Source organism: Vulpes lagopus, chromosome 1 (assembly GCF_018345385.1).
Source record: "Vulpes lagopus strain Blue_001 chromosome 1, ASM1834538v1, whole genome shotgun sequence".
Taxonomy (NCBI): domain Eukaryota; kingdom Metazoa; phylum Chordata; class Mammalia; order Carnivora; family Canidae; genus Vulpes; species Vulpes lagopus.
In genome coordinates, this window is record NC_054824.1 from 80,943,762 (window position 1) to 80,967,394 (window position 23,633).

Below are 23,633 nucleotides of genomic sequence, written 5' to 3' on the forward strand. Positions count from 1 at the left end.
TTTTTATTTATATACCATCTAATTATAGTAATGTCAAAGAAAAATGTTATTGTAAATTTCTAGAAGATTAGTTGAAATTAGAAAGTCCACTCTAGGAAGGAGAAAAAATGAGTGGGAAATATCAGAAAGGGAGACAGAACTTGAGAGACTCCTAACTGTGGGAAACGAACTAGGGGTGGTGGAAGGGGAGGTGGGTGGGGGGTGGGGGTGACAGGTACTGAGGGGGGGCACTTGATGGGATGAGCACTGGGTGTTATTCTATATGTTGGCAAATTGAACACCAATAAAAAATAAATTTATATATAAAAAAGGAAAGTCCTCTATATGTTTATATATATCTATATAGATATAGATAGTACATTTAAATATATATATATATGATTTTTGTAGGGTACTTTTTGAAAAGTACATATCGTTGTTGACTGCTTTTCCACTAGAGTTAAGTAGTTGCAACAGAGACTATGGCCTGCAAGCCAAAGTATTTATAATCTGGCCCTTTATAGAAAATATTTGCAGACCCTTATAATAATACCCTTGCAGCACTAGAGTATTAGTTTGGTGGTTTATCTTTTACAGCCTTACACATTCTCAGTTTCTTGTATGATTGCTTTTCATCTGTCTGCCTACATGTTGATATTCTCCAGGATCTTCTTGGGAATGTCTTATCTGTCATGGGGCTTATGTGACACCACTGCCTAGGTTCTATTGCCTGACTAGTTTATTAGTGTCCTTTGTAGACTTTTCTGTTGCTGGAAACTCTGGCTACTACTTTTTTGTATTTTACAGGCAATTTTAATCTACTCCTGTGGCTTCAAGAACCATGTAGGCCTCTTACTAGAGGATAAGATGAACATATTAGATTGCTTTCTGGACCATTCCATTTCTGTGTCCTTCAGTCATTTCAATAAATGTGTCCCAAACTGAACTCCTTCCTTCCGTCTTCCAAAACAGCCTCCTAGGCTAGTGAACTCTACTGTCATGTTTATAGTCACATGAGTCAGAAGCTTGATAGTTATCACTCCCCTCTTTTCAGTTACCAAACCCATGGCAGCAGGCGATCAAATAACTGTTGATCTGCCTCTCAGTTGATCTGCCATTCTCTTCCTTCTATCTTTACTCTTTCTACCTCAGTGCAGGGCCTAGTTTAATTTATCTTCTTTAAAAAAATGATTTTATTAACCAGTGATCTTCCCAAAACAAATCTCTTGCTTAGAGCAGATTGGTTGTTCCTTATGGCTTGTAGTATTCAAACCTTTAGTGCTGTATTTAAGACTTTCCACTAGGTCCCTTTCCAGAATTTTTCAAGGTACTAATTAAGCCACTGTTTCTTAGGTCCAATCCCCATTTACCTGTAGCATTTTGTGAATGAGCTAGAGTTTTCACGTTATATTGTAATTGTTGGATTGGCTTACCCATTAGAATATGAAACCTTTAAGGACTGTGAATTTTCATACACTCAGAGCCCTGACTCTGACACATTCAGAATATTTGTTGTACATGTGGAGTTATTTTGAGATGATATTCTAGCCAATTGTAGGGTATTTGGGGGCATCTGAATTTACTGTGGAATCAAAGATTTAGAGATGGATTAAACAATTTTTCAGCCCTAGTGTGATTACAAAGGATGGTTGATGGAACTTTGGATAATCCTTTTTCAAGGAAGATTTTATTTATCTTATTTGAGATAGAACATGCATGCACAAGAGAAAGTGGGGGAAGGGCAGTGGGAGAGGGAGAGAGAATTTTAAGCCAACACTTGTGCTCAGTGTGAGTTGGACTTGAGGCTCCATCTTATGACCACTGAAATCATGACCTGAGCCCAGACCAAGTCAGACATTTGACTGAGCCACTCAGACACCCTTGGATAATTCTTTTTTGAAGAAGAGGATGTGTTTTGGAAAAATAGTCCTTGAAGCAAAACTTTTTTTTTTTTTTTTAAGCAGAACTTTTGAAGTCAATCCTATTTTACTATATTTTATGAAAGTGGAGCTTTCTATGGTAGGAAAGATCAGTAGAATGAAATTTGGTGAAGAAAAGAAGATGATAGCCGTATCCACAGTATTATTAAGCTTGCTGGTTGTTAATTCACCTAAAAGTTAGCTTTTCCTTTATTGAACTTCACATAAGGGTGCATAAAGTACCCTTTTGGGAATCCTTTGACTGAATGCTTTTTAGCTCCTGAGAGGTTTTCACACACACACCCCTCCCCCCACTTTTTAAAGTATGAGGTATCAAATGATGTGAAAATGAACATAGCCTCTGTTTAGTGGAGGATATATCTTAATCGCTATTGGTTAAACCAAAAGAATAATTTTTTCCTTTAAATGTGGCTTTCAGGTTTTCTTATACAGGTATGGTATTTATTCCATCTTGAGTATTATTTTTTTTTTAGATGGGAATGTTAAATAAGAATGTAGTTTAATTATAATTTTTTAAATCTTTCCTATATTGGAAAAAATTGCATTTATATAGACATTGTTTTTCTACACTTGATTGTAGCCAAAAGGCCGAGAAGCAATGACAGATTGTTTTTCTAAAATGGATTTTAAATTTTTAATTATGATCCTATGGTAAGGAGTACATTTTACGTTGCAGTCCAGTGCACAGAAAAATAACTGAAACAAGTTTGGTGAAAAAGTCCTTAATCTTACTATATTAAAGTTCTTACTCTCTTCTCTTCTCCTTACCACCCCATTCTCAATCCTGGTTGGCTGAACCCACAATTTGGAAAATACTGGCAAGTTGTAAGGTAGAAGCAATTACAGAAACAGGGAATTTACTCTTTGAAAGACAAAGTAACCAGAACTTTGAGAGCTCTGTGACTAATACAGAAAGATATACAAAAAAATTCATCTTTCCTGATAAGGCACTTACATAGTAGGTTAGTTGGACAAGTTGTGTGGGTGTGGATGTGTGTTTCTCTACAGTCACTAGAATATAGTATCTGATTTTTGTAGGGTACTTTTTGAAAAGTATTCTTTCGTATAACACCGTTGAAGTATAGTTTGCAAAAATAAAACCAAGAGAATATATGATAAATTCCAAAAGATTTGTAGATACTGCAGGAAACAAGAGATCAGAGATTAGCGTGAGTTAGAGCAGCTAGGAATGGCCTTGTGAAAGAGGTGGGAGTTAAATAGGAACTTTAAGGATGGGTAGAATGTGTGTAGGTGGGAGGGAGGGTGCAGACATTCCAGTGATGGTGTGATCAGTGGCTTAGAATTGGGAATGAAATAATATGGTCAGAAAGAGTGAGAAGTGGAATCTAGTTATGACTACATTGGTTATGAGTGGAAGATAGGATGAAGCTAATTAGAAAGAATTAGAATATGAAGTGATTTATCTGATAGGACATAGGAAAATCTCTAGCTCTCAGGATTTGATTTGTTAATAACATTGCCATTCTAGAGCTCTTTTGGTTGCTGTTTGCATCATACATCTTTTTCCATCCTTTTACTTCCAAGCTATTTCTGTCTTTGAATTTAAGGTATGTGTACTGTAGAGAATGTAGTTGGAGTTTTCTTTCTTATCCAGTCTAACAATCTCTGCCCTTTGATTGTGTGCTTAGTTAATTACATATTGTGTGGTTTTTGTTATGGTTGGAGTTACCTGTGCCATGGTGCTCTTTCTTTTGTTTATCTCTCATGTTTTTGTTCCTCTGCTCTCATGTATTGCCTTCATTTTTTAAGGTACCATTGTAGGGTCCAGGGTTGTGTTTTGTTTTATTTGTTTGTTTGTTTTAGCATTACAAAAATTATTTTCTTAGTGGTTGCTATAGGAATCACCATGTGCATTTCAGTCTGATTCAGGTTATACTAAATTCAGTAAAACATAGCACCTTTTCACAGAGCTGCATTTTCTCGTCCCCCTTTTCCTACCATTATTGTCATGTGTGTTACATCTATTTATGTGATAAACTTAATAAAACACTTATTGTAATTGCTTTATTCAATATACGTATTTGGTGAAATTAAGGGAAGAAAAATATATTTATATAGTCTTTTATATGTTCCTATTTATATTTACCATTTCTGTGATCTCCTTTCTCCTTGTGGATCAGATTACCTCCTGATGTCATTTCTTTTCAGTCTGAGAAACACTCATAGTATTTCTTAAAGTCAGGCCTTCTGTAGAGTATTCTCCAATTAAACATCAATCTGGAGGGGGGCCTAGGTGGCTCAGTTGGTTAAGTGTCTACCTTTGGCCTAGGTCATGATCTTGGGGTCCTGGGTTTGAGCCTTATGTTGGGCTCCCTGCTCAGCGGGGAGCCTGCTTATCCCTCTCCTTCTGCTGCTTCTCCCCCTCCCCCCGCTTGTGCTCTCTCTCTCAAATAAATAAAATGTTTTAAAAATGATTTAAAAAATAAATCTGGGAATGTATTTTTCCTTTCGTGTTTAAAGAATAATTTTTCTGTATATAGCCTTCCTGGTTGACAGGATTTTTTAATTTTATCTTATTTTTTGCCTTCTGGCCTTCATCAGTCTGATGATTAATCAACTGTTTATTGTTTTTCCCATGTATATTATAAGCCTTCTTTTTGTTACTGCTTTCATGATTTTTTTTTTTTCTGTCTTCAGTTCAAAAGTGATGTGCCTAGATGTGAATTGCTTTGCATTTATCCTTTTGGGGCTCATTTAGCTTAGGGTTCATTAAGCTTTGTGGTTAATAGAGTAGTGTTGTTCATCAAATTTTGGGTGTTTTCAGCAGTTATTTCTTCAAATATTTTTTCTCCGTTTTCTTTTTACTCTTTTTTTTTTTATGCTGCCTTTATACATATGTTGGTAGGTGTACTATTATCCTACATGAGGCTTCTGAGGCCCTCTTCATTTTTCTGCAGTCATTTTTTCATTTTGTTCTTTTAGCTGGATAATTTGTTTCTCTATTTTTAAGTTCACAGATTTTTTTTAAAATGTCATCTCAAATCTTATCTTGTGCCCAGAGTTAATCTTTCACTTTGTTACACTTTCACCTCTAGTATTTCCAGGTTTTAGAAGTTAGTATATTCTGTATTGAAATTTCCTACTTATGTAATTGCCATATTTTCCCTTAATTTTTAATATATGGAGTGGGGGTAGTGGCTTGGCGCCACAGGGTATGATCCTGGAGACCAGGATCGAGTCCTGCATCAGGCTGCCTGCACGCAGCCTGCTTCTCCCTCTGCCTCTCTCTCTCTCTCTCTCTCTCTCCCCCTCTCTCTCTTTCTCTCTGTCTTTCTCTCTGTGTCTCTCATGAATAAATAAATAAAATATTTTTTAAAAAAATTTTAATATATGATTTCCCTTAACTCTTTGAATATATTCACTATTTTAAAATTTTTCCCACTTTACTGAGATAGAATTAATATAAAACATTCTGTATGTTTAAGGTGTACACATTCATTTGGTGTATTTATATATTGCAAAATGATTACCACCATACCATTAACTGTCACACCTTATAATTACCTTTTTTTTTTTTTTTAAGATTTTATTTATTTACTCATGAGAGAGACACACACACACACACAGAGAGAGAGAGAGAGAGAGAGAGAGAGGCAGAGACACAGGCCAAGGGAGAAGCAGGCTCCCCACAAGGAGTCTGATAAGGGACTTGATCCTGGATCCTGAGATCATGCCCTGAGCTGAAGCAGACGCTCAACTGCTGAGCCATCCAGGCATCCCTATAATTTTTAGCATTTCTTTTTGTGATGAGAATGTGTAGGATCTACTCTTTTAGCAACTTAGAAATATACATTTGGTATTATTAACTATAATCACCATACTGTAGGTGAGATTCTCAGAACTTATTCATGTTGTAACTAGAAGTTTGTACTCTGACCAACATCTCCCCTTTTCCCTACTCTCCAGCCCCTGGAGATTGGTCTTTCTATGATCGCATGTATAAGTGATATATGGTATTTGTCTTTCTCGGCCTGATTTATTTCACTTAGTATAATGACCTCAAGGTCCATCCATGTTGCAAATGTCCTTCTTCTGGCTGGATGATATTCCTGTCTGTCTATATCACATTTTCTTTACACTTTCATCTGTTGATGGATACTTAGGTTGTTTCCATGTCTTGGCTTTTGTGAATGATGGTGTCAGTGAATGTGAGAGTACAGATGTCTCTTCAAGATAATGATTTTAATTTTGCAGTATATTCCCAGAAGTGTCATTGCTGGATCATGGTAGTTCTGTTTCTAATATTTTCAAAAACCTCCATACTATTTTTCATAGTAGCTGCATTAATTTAATTTCCTATTACCAGTGCACAAGGGTTACCTTTTCTCCACGTCCTTACCACCACTTTATCTTTTTGATGATAGTTGTTCTAACAGATATGAAATGATACCTCATTGTGGTTTTGATTTTGCATTTCCCTGATGATTAGCGATGTTGAACACTATCTCATTTAATCTGTTGGCTGTTATATGTTCTTTGCAAAAAATGTCTATTCAGATTTTTGCCCAGTTTTTAATTGACTTGTTTTTTTGCTATTGAGTTGTCTGAGTTCTTTATATATTTTGGATATTAACCCCTGTCTCATATATGATTCAAAAATATTTTGTTCCATTACATAGGTTGCCTTTGATTTCATTGATGGTTTTATTTGCTCTGCAAAACCTTTTTAATTTGATGTAGTTCCCACTTGTTTATTTTTGCTGCTGTTGCCTTTACTTTTGCTGTCACATCTAAAAACTCATTGCCAAGACCAGTGCCAGGAAACTTATGTACTCCCTATGTTTTCTTCCAGGAGTTTTATAGTTTTAGGTCCTTATGTTTTCCAATAGAATAGCTACTTTGTATTCTTGTCTGCTAAATCCAACAACTGTGTCTACCCAGAGTCACTTTCAGTTAGCTGCTTTTTTTTTTAACCTAAGAGTAGGTCAGCTCTTTCTATTGTCTGCATGTCTCACATTTTTTTCTTTTCTTCCTTTTAAAAAAGTTTTTATATTTTTGACAGTTGGACATTTTCAGATGATACAGTGTAGCAACTCTGAACTCTGATTATTTTGTTTTTTGTTTTTTAATCCTCTGAAGGTTGTTATTTTGGGATTTTCCTTTTTTTCTTTCTTTCTTTTTTTTTTGTAACTCATCTGCATCTAATCTGTAGAATACCTTCACAACTGGAAGCCCCTAATTCTGTCTTAATTTTTTTATCCTAATTTTAATTTTTTAGCCTGATTTTTTTTTCAGATGCTGTGTCTGTATAGTTTAGTAGGAAACCAGTTATTGGTTAGAGATTACGCTTAAAACATCTTGAATTTATAAGGCTTTCATCATTTTTTTATTGTTCTGTACATGAATGGAGGAATCCATTTAAAATTTGGCCAGCTTTTAATTTGGCCTCAGCTTTTACTTTCTCAGAGGCCTGTTGGGATTCCCCTGCATGTGTGCGCAGCTTTTCAGTCAGCCAGGAATATGTGGAGGGCTTATTTAGCCCCTCTGGGCCTCTCATGTCTAGGATCTATCTCCCTGTTACATTTCTTAAATGTTATGCCAAGTCTGTCATTTTCCCCAGCTGGGACTTTATCCTCAGGGGACCAGAACTATGAGCTTTCTTCTTACTTTGTTTCTTATCAGATTTGCCATTTTTACTGCCTGTGCCACTGGACATGGGTTTTTCTCTTTTCTAAATGATGGTAGCGCCCTTCCAAGCAAAATTCCTGGTTTTCATGGCCAACTCTGCCCTGGTAAAACTGCCTCAACCTGTGAGCTGGGCAGTGGTGGTTGGAGACAGTAGCATCCTCTGGCAAAAAAAGGCTGCTGATCCCTATTGTCCCAATTCCAGTGTCCAGCAGCTTTTCATGAGTAAATGCTACTCGATTTGTTGTTGCCTTGATTCCTAGAGTCTTGAAATGTTTGTTTTCTACAGTGTAGTCCTTTTTTTAAAATTAAGATTTCTTTCTTTCTTTTGAGAGAGCAAGAAGAGAGCTTACGCACTCATGTGTGAACTGGGGGAGGGGCAGAGGGAGAGAAAGACTCAAGCAGACTCCCCACTGAACAAGAACCCTGGCCCCACCCAGGGTTGTATCTCATGACCCTGAGATCGTGACCTGCACCAAGACCAAGAATCAGACACTTAACTAAGCCACTTAGGAACCCTTAGCTTTTTTTTTTTTTTTTTTTTTTTTTTTTTTACAACCCTAGCTTTTAATAGGTGTTTTGAAGGGTAGTGGATTTGCCACATCTATTTATTCCACTACAGCTGGAAATATTGTCTCTTTTTAAACTTTCTAACTTCTTATTCCTTCCCCTGTGTCTTCCAGGCGCACTGTAATTCACTCTAATCGGGCTTTCCTTACCACTGTTCCCCCTAAAGCACTTTTGTAAGAGTCACAAGCGTCCTGCATTTACTCTTTGCAATTATCAGTTTTCTATTTTTATCTTAATCAACCTTTCAGCAGCTGTCCACATAAATGGTCACTCCCTTTTTCTGAAAATGTTTTTGAATTGGCTTCTAAGATAACATTTTCTCCTGTTTTTCATCCTACTTCATTGACTCCTCCAAGTGATCTACTCCTCATACCTCTGAATATTTATTTATGTATTTTGGTCTAAACTTCTTCCCCAGATGATGCCGTTGGGTTCCCTTGCTTTAAGTTTCCTTTATGAAGGTGATACATACAAGCTTCAACTTCTACCTTGAGCATCATGGAATTTTCACTTGGATGTCCAGTAGACATTTCAAACTTCAAAGATAGAAAACAGAAATCTTGAACCACTTTCACCATCAAATTTATTCTCTTCAGTTTTTAGAATGATCTTTTAAAAAGGGTAAATCAGATTATGTCATTTTCCTGATCAAAACTGCATTGGCTTTCCTTTACATTTAATGTAAAACTCAGTTTATTACCATGATTAAAAGAGTTTATAGACCTACCCCCTGCCTACTTTCTCTGAACTTTTCTTCTCTTCCTTTACTCAATGTGCTACAATCATGTAATTCTTCTAGCTATATTTCTTGAATATGTCACGTCCACCTCTAGCCATTTACATTTGGAAGTTCCTATAAGCTGTAGTGCTCTTCTCCCATATTTTCACATGGTTCACAAATGTGTTCAGATCTTACCTCCTTTGTGAGGTATACTCTGACCTCCCTATCCAAAATATAGCTGCTTGTCCATTTTATACTCTGTCTCCTTACGGTATTTGAAAATACATTCTTCCTCACTGTCCTTCATAGACTGTAAGTTTCATGAAGATAGGAACTTTATCTTGTTCACTGCCATATCTTTAACACTATGAACGATGTCTAGCATAGAATAGATGCACAATATTTAGTAGCTGTGTTCTCTATAGAATTAGTATGTCATTAGTGAATTAATAAAGTGACTCAGTAACAATGGCTAGGCTTGTGATAGTTGTATATTTAATTTCATTCAGGCGTTAACTTTGTTTGCCTAATGTTGGCATGATTAATACTTATAAATGTTACTCTGTGAAATTTATATTTTAGACCTTACAGGGAATTTTAAGATGAGAAAATTTAAGACTTAAAAAGAATAGAATCTGATAAAGTAAGGGTAGATGAATATTTAGGTCCATGTATTTGCTTCACTTTTGCATTCTTTCCGGTAAAAGTATGCATAAACGTATACAACTTCCATTATCTGAGAATTTAATAGTTCTCCTTTATAACTCTCTTAATGAGTCTGGAAAAATAGCTTATTTTAACATAGTTGGCTCTGTTGAAAAACAATCTTAAGTGTATGCACATCATGAGAGCAGTGAGTCTTAGCTTACTAGCAGTTCTTCCACAAAACTAGCTACGTAGATGTGAACTGGCAAAGTGCAGACACACTTCCAGACTTAGCATCAGTTTAAAATGCAAATAGACATAGTTTTGAAATTGTTAAAGTATTTTGTGTTCTCCTCTACCACAGTCAAAATTCAGAATGTGACCTATCTTTATCAAAGCAATTATACTGTATAATTGTGTGGTATCTGCTTATTTCTTCAGCTATAAACATTTTATAACAAGTAATGGGATGAAAGATTGATGTTCTATAAAAGAATTTTTTACTTTTTTTTTTTTAAGATTTTATTTATTCAAGTGAGACACAGAGAGTGAGGCAGAGACATAGGCAGAGGGAGAAGCAAGCTCACTGTGGGGAGCCTGATACCAAGACCTCAGGATCATGACCTGAGCCAAAGGCAGAACCTCAACCACTGAGCCACGCAGGAGACCCTAAAATTTATCTTCTTTGTTAATATATACTCTTCAAATTTATGACTGCAGGAACTTATTTTGTTATTTATGACTGCAAAAACTTATGTTGTTATTTAAGCATCATATTATTTAATGCTTTCTTTTCATGAAGAATGAACATAACTTTGAAACTCCCCAAAGGAAAAATTATTTGTGTGGTCTATAAATTTATCAGGACTGTACAATTTCTAGTATGCCATATTTTAACTTAGCAACTGAGCCCTTCTTATGAGGTTCTCAGATTTTTCTTTTCTTTTTTTTTCTTTTCTTTTTTTTTTTTTTAACCATATCTTGGAAGATAGCAGGGCTTGTCAGAGCCCTTTGCCCCCAAATTCATTTGTTCAGTGAGGAGTTTGATTTTTATTACACTTGTGAAAGACTACAGTAGTAATAGTTCATTCCAGATATCTCTTACATATTATACACACTGCTTCTCAAGCTATTAGTGGTGAAGTATTAGTTTAAAATTTTCCAGTTCTGGGATACCTGGGTGGCTTAGTGGTTGAGCGTCTGCCTTTGGCTCAGGTCTTGATCCTGGGATGGATTCCTGCATCAGGCTTCCCGCAGGGAGCCAGCTTTTTGCTTTGCATATGTCTCTGCCCCCCTCTCTGTGTCTCTCATGAATAAATAACATCTTAAAAAAAAAGCTTTCTAAGGTTTTAAATAAATATATATTTATTATATTATATATTATATATTATATATTTTATTTAAAACCTTAGAGGGATCCCTGGGTGGCGCAGCAGTTTGGCGCCTGCCTTTGGCCCAGGGCGCGATCCTGGAGACCCGGGATCGAATCCCACATCAGGCTCCCGGTGCATGGAGCCTGCTTCTCCCTCCGCCTGTGTCTCTGCCTCTCTCTCTCTCTCTGTGACTATCATAAATAAATAAAAAATTAAAAAAAAAAATAAAATAAAACCTTAGAAAGCTTTTTAAATACATATTAGAAATATATATAGAAAATATTTCTATATATATAGAAAATAATATTTTTATTTAATAAAAATATTTTTATTTTTTATTTTTATTTTTATATATAAATAAAAAATATATTTCTATATATAGAAAATAATAAATATATATATTTCCAGCTCATCAAAGACTGATATTGTTGTAAAATACAAATCAGTTACTAGAAAAGTGAAATTTAAAAAGATGCCTAATGTAAGCCCCACTCTTTATTATAAGATTCACAGATATGAAATGATTCTGTCAAATTGCTCTAAAACATTCTAAGCACTTATGTTCAATTCTGTATCTTGCAGAATAGTAGAAACTAGACTAGTAACAGACTATTAACAAATCAGTCGCAGGTTAGCAGTGGTCTTATAGACCATACTTTTTTATTTTGTTTAAAATTTTTTTTGTTATTTTTTTAATTTTTTAAAATTTTAATTAAAGTATAGTTGACATAATACCGAATTAATTTCAGGTGTACAGCATAGCGATTCAACAATTATATACATTATGAAACTCTCACCACAATAAGTATATTACAGTATTGTAGACTATATTCCTTATATTTTGCTTTTCATCTCCATGACTTATTTATTTTACACGTGGGCAGTTTGTACCTCCTACTCCCCTACTTATTTTGTCCAGGCCCCCACCTCCAGACCATACTTTTTGGAAACATATCCATAGCCTCCCCTTTGTATTGTTTAATGTTATGAAATCTTAGCATCTCAGTCAATATGGTGAATAGCATATATCCTTTAAAAAATATTTTCATGTGTTTCCTTTTCAGAACCGAGAGCTCCAAATCATGAGAAAGCTAGACCACTGTAACATAGTCCGATTGCGTTATTTCTTCTACTCAAGTGGTGAGAAGGTAGGTCTTGCAGAAAGTACTTACTGAATATTGTGATAGCCATCATTCTCTACCCCATCCCCTACCCTAGCCCAACTTGCAGAAGTTTTGCTAATTGAGCCCTGGTGATTCTGAGCTCAAGATAAAATCATTGAATCTCATTAGTTATGTCAGAAAATGTTTATGAAATGATAAAGGGAATGAATTTTTAAGAATTTTTCTCTTTTGGAATATTTGTCTTTAATTTTGTATATATATACACACACACACATATATTTTAAACCTTCTGTGTTCCTTATGTGCTCCTGGAGCCCCATGATAGTTCCACCTGTTATTAGAGGGTAGAAAATTATGTCATTTTAAGTAGAAGTATTGGAGGGAAAAGGGAAACAGCTTGTTATAAGTGGTCACTATTTATGATCATATGTAATTCTGTGAAAGCAAAGGATAATTAAAGGAGACTTTGTGCTGGGCATCCACCAACCCTTTTGGTCTTTCTGTTCAGATGACAGTAACTAATGCCATTGTGCTCATTGGAGTTTGAAGTGCAGAAGTCAGTTTCTTCTGTTTTACCTTCTACTTTCTGCCCATTCACTGTCCCTTCTCCCCAGATTCAATATTTTCCTTACATTTTTGCTTCACTGGTTTGGGATGAAAGGGCAGGGCAAATAATAAAGCACTTAATCTTTTTAGCTAAACAAAAATGACTTTGGATAAGTCCATTTAATATATTGGACCTCAGATTTCTGGTATATACTATTTAAAGTTCCTAGATCCATAATTCCTCTTGATTTCTAAGCCCAGTGTTCTTTTTACTTCATTTAACTATAATTTCCCAGCATACTAGTGTTTAACCATTTTCCATTAAATTTTGTTTAGATTATTCCCTTAGAAGTTCTTTTTTTCATATCAAAGCCTATAATATGGGAAGGTACTTATGTATTAAGCCATGATTCTGATATACCTCTTGTAGATACGTAAATGTAATATATTTATATGTGTTTGTGTCAGTCATAGCTAATGTTTTAGCAACCATAATTAGCAAATTGGCTCCTTAGTGACTCTTATTTCTCAGGTGGTTATGTTAAGGACTGTAAGCCCTTGTAAAAAATACTTATAAGAGCTCTTTTGTTTCTAAAGCCAGTTTTGAGGTTCATGCTGCTTTTTTTTTTTTAACATAGCAAACTGCCTGTTATGTCTTTAATCTTTAGTCTGTTTTGACATGTCTTTACTTTTTCCTGTCTCTTCTCAAATAAAATTATGGAACATCTGTTATGTTCACAGCACTCTTATAATGGAATTTTGCATCCTCATGACTTTTTGTTATTAGATGCTACACATTATAATACCCCAGGGAGGAAAGTAAAGGTCAGAATTATTTGTTCCATGAACCACTGGATTACATAGAGATTGGTTTGCAAAGGTCTCCTTACAAAACCCCTAAACCTTTTCTCATGATTACTTTATTTTTATAGTTTTCTGTGTATAGCAGACACTGTTTTTAGTACTTTATAAATATTAGCTCATTTAATGCTTATGAAGATAAAGAGCAGAAAAGGAAGAATGTCAAACTTTTGAATAAAGGTTCTATCTGATTTTGGTCTGGGGGAAACTTTGATCATAGTCTGCCCTCACTCTCACTTAATCCTGCCTTGGGAGTGATAGTGGACTGTTATCTGTGTACCCCAGAGGATAGATTTTCCTCCCTGTTGCTGTTCAGAACTGTTTTATCATCATAAATGGTCTTACAGATAAAGAGCAATTGAGAAGTTATTAAGCACAAAGTCTGGGTAACCAGAAAGACACTGAACCTCTATTATAAAAAAGAAATACACTTTCTAAAGTTTTATTTCTCTCAGAACTTTGTCTTGAGCTTTGTAAATTTTCCAAAGTGAGAAGAATGATTCCTCTTAATTTTGAATAGCTTCATTAAAACAAAACAAAACAAAACAAAAAAACCAGAAAAGCTGTGATATATTGCTGAAAATAATGATCCTTCCTTAACAAAAAAGGAAGGTTTTCTGAAGATATGCAGAAATACACAGGTTCAGGATCTCCCATAATCTTCTAGCCACCAAAAAGATGATTTCTTCTTGCCTTACTCATAATCTCCACTTCCGTTCTTCTGAATTGTTCTGGCAGGGCTAACATCACTCAAGACAGCCTGGGTGGCTCAGCGGTTTAGGGCTGACTTCAACCCAGGGCATGATCCTGGAGTCCCGGGATTGAGTCCCATGTTGGGCCTCCTGCATGGAGCCTGCTTCTCTCTCTGCCTGTGTCTCTGTGCCTGTCTCTCTCTCTCTCTCTCTTTGTCTCTCATGAATAAATAAACAAAATCTTTTAAAAAAAGACACCAGGTAGTAAATTAATATATCCCATATGAGAAGATGGGGATTGAGAGCTCAGGTTTGTAATTATCAGTTCTAATTCTTAAGTCACTGAGAATGAACTTAGAACTACAGTTTTGGAAAAGGATCTAAATGTCTTAGGAAATTCTTACAAATCTTTAAAGATGATTTCTCTCTGAATATGAAGTCCTATATTAGGTAGGCATTTTTCTACCAAGCATTAGGTATATATTAGAATTTTGAGGGAGGAAATAATAATAGTTCGAGATGCCTCTGGGACATGCAAATAGCAATGTCCATTAGATAGATACATGTTTGACTTCATAGATGGTAGAGGTGGTAGTGGAGGCTGGGGTGCTAAGAGGAGAAAGGACATTGACAAGGTTGGATTGATAAAGAGTCATATAGCCATGTGGTAGAGCTCTTAGGAGTTCTGGGAGGAGGGAGAAAGGATGTTGAGACCAGGGCAGTGAAGAACCAGATGATTGCCAAGTATTGCCTTCTGGTCCTAGAATGTGAGAACAGTCTTCATTTGGGAGAACTGAAAGAAACCAGTCCCTTTGGGTGGGATCCAGGTTTTTACTGCAAAGCAGTAAAAAACAAACAAATAACAACAAACAAAAAACTTCTGTGAAAAGACTGGGATTCAAAACTCCATGATGAGTTTCTTTTCAGGTTGTCGGAGAGCTTAGGGGAATGTCCGAACAGGAGATCGGTGGTCAGAATATATGCCTAAATGAAATGTGAAGAGGCAATTAAAGGGATGATTTTAGAAATTGTGAGGATGAGAAGAAAGAGTTCAGTGTTTAAGTATTATAAGGATGAAAGACTTGATTGATGGATGAGTTCAGTTGTATATGGGAGTATTTAATAACTCTTTCATTGTTGTACTCCTCTCTCCTTCCCTACTATTTTCTTAGTCTCTTCTGTGCCTTTTGTCTCCTTCCTCTCAAATCTCTATTTACTGGGTTTTTGTTTTTTTCACTCTGGGTTCTGGGTCTCTATTTTTTGGTCTCTGGGTTTCTTCCCTCTCTCTTGGTCTGTGACACCCGCTCAGATTTCTTTTTCCTCTTCAACTCTGGTGTCTGTCTCTCTCTCTCGTTTACTTCCTCTGTGATTTCAACCTCTTCTTTGGGTTACCTGTACCCCTCTGTTGTTGGGTTTCTAGATATTTCTTTGAATATCTAATCCTTCTGAGTCTTTGTATGGATTCTAATATGTCCTGAGCCTTCTTCATTCTTATTTTTCATGTTTCTTCTTTTTGAGTCTATATCATTCTGGAAATTTTTTTTTTTTCCGTTTCTGGAAAACTTTAAAGAAAAAATTTTCACTCCCTGTTTTGACTTTGACTTCTACATATCTATATCTTATTTTTGTACATGTTTTACATAGTTATGTGGATATTTACAATCTTATAAATTTTAAAGATCTCATAAAACTTTCCCTGTTGCCTCATAGTATTTGTAGTTATTGCCTATATAATACTCCATTGAATTGTTGAACTGCTTTATACTCCCTAACTATTTCTCTGCTGCTATTTTTAATTTTAAAATTGTAACTAAGCTACCCTAGGGTTTCATCATGATTTTTATGTATAAGCACTCTTCAGCTCTGGGTGAAGGTAGAGGAAGATTGCTGTAATATTTGGGAAATATTTCCACTGACCACAGTTTGAAAGGTTATGTCTATTTTGGTGAACTTGTCTTTATTTTGCTCCATTCTGCCATTTTAAAGACTTTTTCTTTAGGGATTATAAATAATCAGCTTTTAGCATATAACTGAGGAAAGGACTCTAGGGTAACTAAAAGAAGGAAGAATTAAGTCAGGACAGAAACAAAAGATGTGACCTAGTTAGTCTTAGTCATAGTCTTTTGGTTGGAATTACTAGTGTTTGCTATAGTAACTAAAGCATCATGTATTCAATTAGTATACTTTAGATTACCCAGTAGATTTTAGTAATTCTGATTTATTTCAGTAAAAGTAGCACTCTTTCTCCTTGACCAGACAAAAATATTTTTTAATATTTTGAAAGTAGAGGCTTATGGTACTTCTGTGAATTCTGAGTTTTGTGTTTTTCAGTATCAGTATTTGGCAGTAGAAACTCCTTTCCCCCTAAATAAAATTTTATGAAGAACCTTACTCTATAACTAGAACAGATAAAAAGCAAAGTTGCTTTGGTTAAAACTGGGGTATATGGAACCAGCTGACATTGTCTTCCCTGAGTTGCAGCTCACCTCTGTAGAACCCAAGGATTCTGAAGGGTATAGTATGTAAACCACATTGTGTCTTTACAAGGAGCCTTAAATTTTACTTACCTTAATTGTTTTTTTAAAGAAAATTTTCTGTACGTAACTTTACATGTGAGTATATTTTACCTGTGTTCATCATAGATTGATTACTTGAATAATAAAGAAATAGCCTTCCTTTAAAAAAAAGCTCTCCCTCTTCTTGAATGAAAGGCAATTTAAGTAGCAAGGATGACAAATTGATTTCATTTCTCATGCCAGCTTTGTTCTATTGATAGTAACTGTGTAGAGGCCTGTGCAGAAGAAGATTCTATCACTGCTTCTGGGAGCAGAGAGAAGAATGCTGTGTTTGATTATACCTGTTTGTCATTAGCTCTGGAGAGGAAAGGGTAGAGGTGAATCTCTTCTGAAAATTAAAGAGCTCTGGGTTTTAGCTGGGTTTACATTCCCAGTTCTGCCATTTGATAGCAGTATGACTAGGCAAGATACTTACCTTAGTAAACCTTTTTCCCTTTCTGCTCTACAAAGTAGAGATTTTGTAAAAAAAAAAAAAAAAAAAGGTATAATGTTTAAGTGTTTATTGTAGCATTCAGCATATAATTAACACTTAATAAACATTAACTTGCTACTTTACAAATTATTGTTTAATAATAACAAATATATATTGACACTTGCTATGCATCAGATGTTGTTCTAAGCACTTTACATATACTTTATAACTCACTTAAACCTTACAGTCACCCAGTGAAGAATGGGTACTCTTATTATCCCCTGTTTTATAGAAGAAGAAACTGAGGCACGTGCAGTTAAGTTACCTGAGAGTCATACAGCAAGTTAGGAGTCAACTCTAGGCAGTCTTTCTCCAGGGTTTGTATAGTATGCTGTACTATTTAGCATAGAATGTATATTTTTTCTGGGAGCAGTGTATTAGAAATAAAACATTTAAAAATATCTCAGTAACTATTGGTAAACAAGGACAGGTTATATGGTGTCTACTTTGGAAAATTTTTAGAAAAGAATAAATAGCCTTCTGTTTTAGGACAATAATAGTAGTAGTAGTGATGATAATAGCCAAAACTTTAATGGGGTGCTTACTATATATACACCAGGCATTAATCTGAACTCTTTGGGTTTTTTGGAAGACCTTGTGAAGAATTGTTAATTCTTTAACATGTTTGTTAGAATTTACCATTGAAACCATCTGGTCCTGGATTTTACTTTTTGGGGAAGTTTTGGATTACTGATTGATTCAATCTCTACTTGTTACATATTTTTGTTGAGGTTTTGTGTTTTGTTTTGACTCAGTTTAATATCTGGTGTGTTTCCTTTAATTTGTTTCATCTAGGCTTATCTAATTTGTTGGCACTCATTCTGCTAGGATCCTTTTAATTTCAGCAGAAATGTCCTCAACTTCAGTTCTGATGTTAGTTATTTCTGTCTTTTTTTGTCAATTAGCTAAAGGCTGGTCAGTTTTTTGGAGCTTTTCAAAGAATCACCTTTTGATTTTCTTGAATTTTTTTGTTCTCTTATTTATTTATTTCTGGTCTAATCTTTATTATTTCCTTCCTTTAGCTAGTTTTTTTAGTTTCCTCTTCTTTTCTAGTTCTTCAGGGTGTAATACTTGAGATCTTCTTTCTTAATGTAGGCATTTACAGCTCTAGATTTCTGAGTGCAGTGAAGATAAGCACTCAGAGGGTGGTATGTTGGGTTTTTGTTTTCATTTATGTTTCTTTTTTTTTTCTAATGTTTCTTTTTAAAGAATGTTACTTAATTTTCTCTTTGTCCTGTTGGTTTAGAGTGATACTTATTTTCCACACATTTGTGATTTTTTTCATTCTGTTATGGTTGGAGAAGATACTTCTAATTTCATTCTGTTATGGTTGGAGAAGATACTTTATATGGTTGCATTCATTTTAAGTTTATTGAGATTTGTTTTGTTTCCTAATATATGGCCTATTCTGGATAATATCCTATGTGTACTTGAGAATAATGTGTATCTTCTGTTTGGGGATAGATAGATAGATATCCTTTTGGTTTATAAAATTGTTTAGATCTTTCTTTCTTTTCTTTCTTTTCTTTTCTTTTCTTTTCTTTCTTTCTTTCTTTCTTTCTTTCTTTCTTTCTTTCTTTCTTTCTTTCTTCTTTTTTTTTTAGATTTTATTTATTTATTCATGAGAGACAGAGAGAGAGAGGGAGAAGCAGGCTCCATGCAGGGAGCCTGACATGGGACTCAATCCTGGGTCTCCAGGATCAGGCCCTGGGCTCAAGACAGCGCTAAACCGCTGAGCCACCAGGGCTGCCCGAGATATTTTCTTTATTATTCTTTTATCTAGATGTGCTGTCCATTATTGAAAGTGGTATATTAAAGTCTCCAACTATTGTAGAATTGTCTGTTTCTTCCTTCAATTCTGTCAGTATTTGCTTTATATATTTGAGATTCTGTTGGTATATTATATATCTAATTTATGAATTGACCTTTTTATCAAAATATGATGTCTTGGATTGCTTTTATTTTCTTTTTATTGCCACTGCCCTGGCTAGTACCTCTAGGACAATGTTGAGAAGAGATGAAAACAGACATCCTTATTTTGTTCCTGATTTCAGACTGTGACTCTGACTTCTTTGTAGATGTCATTTATCAGGTTCCCTTTTATTCCTCATTTGTTTAGCATTTCATAACATGTTGGATTTTGTCAAATGCTCTTTATTCCTACATCTGTTGAAATGATTGTTTTTTTATCCTTTATTCTATTACTAAGGTGATTTATGATAATTTTTTGAATGCTAAAACCTACTTGGCATTTCTGAAATTAATCCCATTTGGTCATGATGTATAATCATTTAATACATTGCTGAGTAGTATTTTTTTTTAGAGGAGTTATGCTTGCATCTATATTCATAAGGGATATTGATTAATAGTCTTGTGTGTGTCCATCTGCCCCCGTCCCCTTCTGCTCCCTGATGGTTTTGGTATGGAGTAATACTGGCTTCATAGAATGAATTGGGAAGTGTTTTCTCCTTCCTTCCTTCCTTCCTTCCTCCCTCCCTCCCTCCCTCCCTCCCTCCCTCCCTTCCTTCCTTCCTTCCCTTTTTTGAAGGTTTTTGTGAAGAACTGGTATTAATTCTTCCTTGAAAGTTTGGTAGATCTTTCCAGTGAAGCCATCAATATACCCAGGCACTCTCTGTGGGAAGTTTTAAAATTACCAATTCAGTTTCTTTACTTGTGATAGATGTATTTAGATTTTCTATTTCTTTTGTCCATTTTGGCAATTTGTTCATTTTATTTAAATTATCTTATTTATTGACACAAAGTTTTTCATACTTTTTCCTTAATTTTTTTTTTATTTCTGTAAAGTCAGTTATGATGTCCTTCTTTGATTCTGGTTTTCATAATTTGAGTCTTTTTTCCCCTTCTTTGTCAGTCTAGCCAAATTTTGTCAATTTTCTTGACTTCTTTTTTTGTTTTAATGAATCAACTTTTGGTTTCATTGATTTTTTTTTTAAATTACTTCTCTATTGTGTAATTTACTTATTTTTGTTCTCTTTGTCATTTCCTTCCTGCAGCTTGTTGTTGGTTTATTTTGCCCTTTCTTTTGTAGTTTCTTAGGAGTCTTGATTTGAGATCTTTTTAATGTCACTTATTGATCAAAAGTTGTGCTTTGAGTTCTCTTAGCCAGTTATATTTTTATCCTTTACCATTGGATGTGTGAGTGGCCTGGGTGCTGCTTCTCAGGTCAGGGAATTTATATTTGCTACAAGTCTAATGAGATGCTAATAGCTTAGAATTTCCTCTCTGATTGCTCCTGAGAAGATGCAGCCTTGGGCATTCACGTCCTTTCTGACTGCCAGGGATAAATGTGATTTTATTTCCTGGAAGTTGCTCTTGGGTCAGAGTAGCTTGTTTGATCTGAGGTTGCTTGTAAATCCTTCTGCCAGTAATGCTTTTACCATGTGTTGATGTATCTTTGTGCAACTTGGGAATGCTTTGTTTCCCCTATATCCTGCACAGACTAGCACCTGTGCATATCCTTAATGACCTCCAGAGATGACTGTTACCAAATAGACTCTTTTTGGCTATCACTTTGCTTGTTTCTTTTCAACTTCTGATGCCTTGCCTGTTTGCTTGTGTCAGGAACCTACCAGCCTGTACAAGGATCTCCATTGTTTTTAGACAATGCCCATAGGCATGGTGTTTTCCCTACTGTGTTACAAATCAAATCAATCTCTATAGGCAGAGCTAGCCTTTTTCTCGCTGAACAGAACCCCTATTCTACTGCACTAGAACTCAGTATGAAGACTCAATTTTTCCAGAGTAACACCCCCACTTTATGAGTGAGCAATGGAGGATGGACAGTGGCAGCCCCTGTTCTTCACACCTTGCTACTCCAGCATAGGCACTCTGCCCTATGAGCAAGTTAAAGGTGACACTCTCAGGTCCCCAGCTTACTATTCCTGGAGTAGAGGTTCTGAGTTCGTTTTGGGGACTGGGTGGGGAACAAAAGACAAAATCCTCTTGGCTCTGCCCAGCCGGAATACATCTTTTGCAACTTGAGACACAGCCTGTCCCTTCTGGGGTGATATCATAGCCTCAGACTAGAGCTGAGAGGAGAGGAAGCTTATCTATCTTATTGACCACATCTGCCTGGAGTAAGTGCTGGGTAGAGCCTCCCAAACATGGAAGTAAGATATCAGGGTAAGGGAGCAGATCGTCACTAAAATGCCACAGACTCTTGCTGTTCTTACTGAGATTTGACTCTTCATTTGCTGTATGCCCTTAGAAAAACTACTAGATACTTTAAAAATTTTTTTAAATTTTACCAGTTAAATTTTTGCTCTGCTAAGGAAATCTGTGCTCTCTACCATTCCAGAAGTCCTGCTCCCCACTTATTTCCTACATTTTGTGGACTGCTTAGCGAAATTGTTATGCTAGATAGGAAAGATGAATAAAATAGACTTCCAGCAATAGTGAGTTCATATTGTATTGTAGAGGGATAGACTGAAAAGGAATAATTGAACATATGCTGATTGTCTTCTGTTTTGTTTACTTCATCAGTAAGTAAATTTTAAGTAAGCACAATAAGTTAGTACCAGTGTATTAATACATTATAAAACATACACTAATTTAAAACATCAAGTAAATATGCCACATATATGATCATTTTTATCAGATTCATATTCTTAGAGATATTCTTTTGATTACTATGGAGATTACATAATATCTTAAATCATGAATAAAACACTAATTTTTAGTCAAATCTTATTCATAAAGGTTGTAAGAGTTTGGGTTTTTTCAGAAGTGTATGATGGTGCATGCATATTGGACATGACCCTATTCCAAAACCTAGTTTCCTCAGATTGAATTTTCTTTTCCAATTTGTTGGATGAACAATTATTATTCGTTATTATTTTTATTATATATCTTTAATTATGAATGGGGTTGCATATCTTAATTTTTATTAGCCATTGGTAGGACCATTATTGGCCATTTATTTATGTCCCTTTACATTTTTTTTTCTGTTGGATTGTTAGTTTTATTGACTTAGATCATAATTAATGAGCTGTTTGCATTTTAAACAAAAACTATCCTTTGTCATGTGTAAGCAGAAATATTTTTGCAAAATTGTCAGATTTTTAAAAATTATACTTGACAATGTTTAGTTTCAGCATAAAACTTAGTATTCAACAATTATATACATTACAAAATGCTCACTATACCTGTCACCATACAAAGTTATTACAGTATTATTGGCTATATTCCCTATGCTGTACTTTTCATCCTGTGACTTACTTATTTTATAGTTGAAGTTTGTACCTCCTAACACCTATTTCACTCGTCCCCCACTCCCCTCCCCTCTGACAACCATCAGTTTGTTTTCTGTATTTAGTAGTCCTTTTCTGTTTTGTTTTTTGTTTTTTAGATTCCACATTTAGGTGAAATCATACAGTATTTGTCTTTCTCAGTCTGACCGACTTCACTTAGCATAATACTCTCTAGGCCCATCCATGTTGTCATGAATAACAAGATTTCATTATTTATTTTATGGCTGAGAAATATGTCATTGTGTATATATACCACATCTTTTTAAACCATTCATCTACTGAAAGACACTTAGGTTACTTCCATAGCCTGACTGTAGTAAATACTGCTGCAATAAACATAAGGGTACATATATCTTTTCAAATTTGTGTTTTCATTTTCTTCAGGTAAATACCCAGAAATAGAATTGCTGGATTGTATGGCAGTTCTAGTTTTAATTTTTGAGGAATCTCCGTGCTGTTTTCTACAGTGGTTGCACCAGCTTACATTCCCACTAACAGTGCATGAGAATTCCTTTTTCTCCACATCCTTGCCAACACTGTTATTTCTTATCTTTTTGATACTGAACTGGTGTGAAGTGATGGCTTATTTTTGTTTTGATTTGCATTTCCCTGATAATTAGTGATGTTGAGTATCTTTTCATGTGCCTGTAAGCCATCTCTATGTTTTCTTTGGAAAAATGTCTATTCAGGTCTTATGCCTATCTTTAATTGCATTATTTGTTTTTTTGGTGTTAAGTTGTTGTATGATTTCTTTGCATATTTGGAATATTAACTCCTTCTCAGATACATCACTTGCAAATATCTTCTCCCATTCTGTAGTTTGCTGTTTCATTGATGGTTTCCTTCACTGTGTAAAAACTTCTTAGTTTGATGTAGTCTCAATTGTTTATTTTTGCTATTATTGACCTTGCCTAAGGAGATGGATCCAGAAAAATATTGCTAAGGCTGATGTCCAGGAATGTACTGCCTGTGTTTTCTTTCAGGAGTTTTATAGTTTATGTAAGAAAGTGGTCTAGTTTCATTCTTTTGCTTGTCCAGTTTTCCTAGCACCATTTATTAAAAAGATTGTCTTTTCCCCATTGTATATTCTCACCTCCTTCATAATAGATTAATTGACCATATAAAGGTAGGTTTATTTCTGGGCTCCCTGTTTTCTAAACATTGATCTATTTGTTTATTTTTGTACTAGTACTGTACTGTTTTATTATAGCTTTGTAG

The 23,633-nt window shown here is 35.0% G+C and overlaps 1 protein-coding gene across 2 annotated transcripts in view; it reads left to right on the forward strand.

The window, feature by feature from the left end:
* Positions 1-23,633, forward strand: part of GSK3B (glycogen synthase kinase 3 beta) — a 202,860-nt gene that overhangs the window by 84,220 nt on the left and 95,007 nt on the right. For both annotated transcript variants that reach the window (XM_041752871.1, XM_041752879.1), the window contains exon 3: positions 11,939-12,022. In XM_041752871.1, the coding sequence (XP_041608805.1) occupies positions 11,939-12,022 (84 nt within the window). The remainder of the gene's footprint in view (positions 1-11,938; positions 12,023-23,633) is intronic.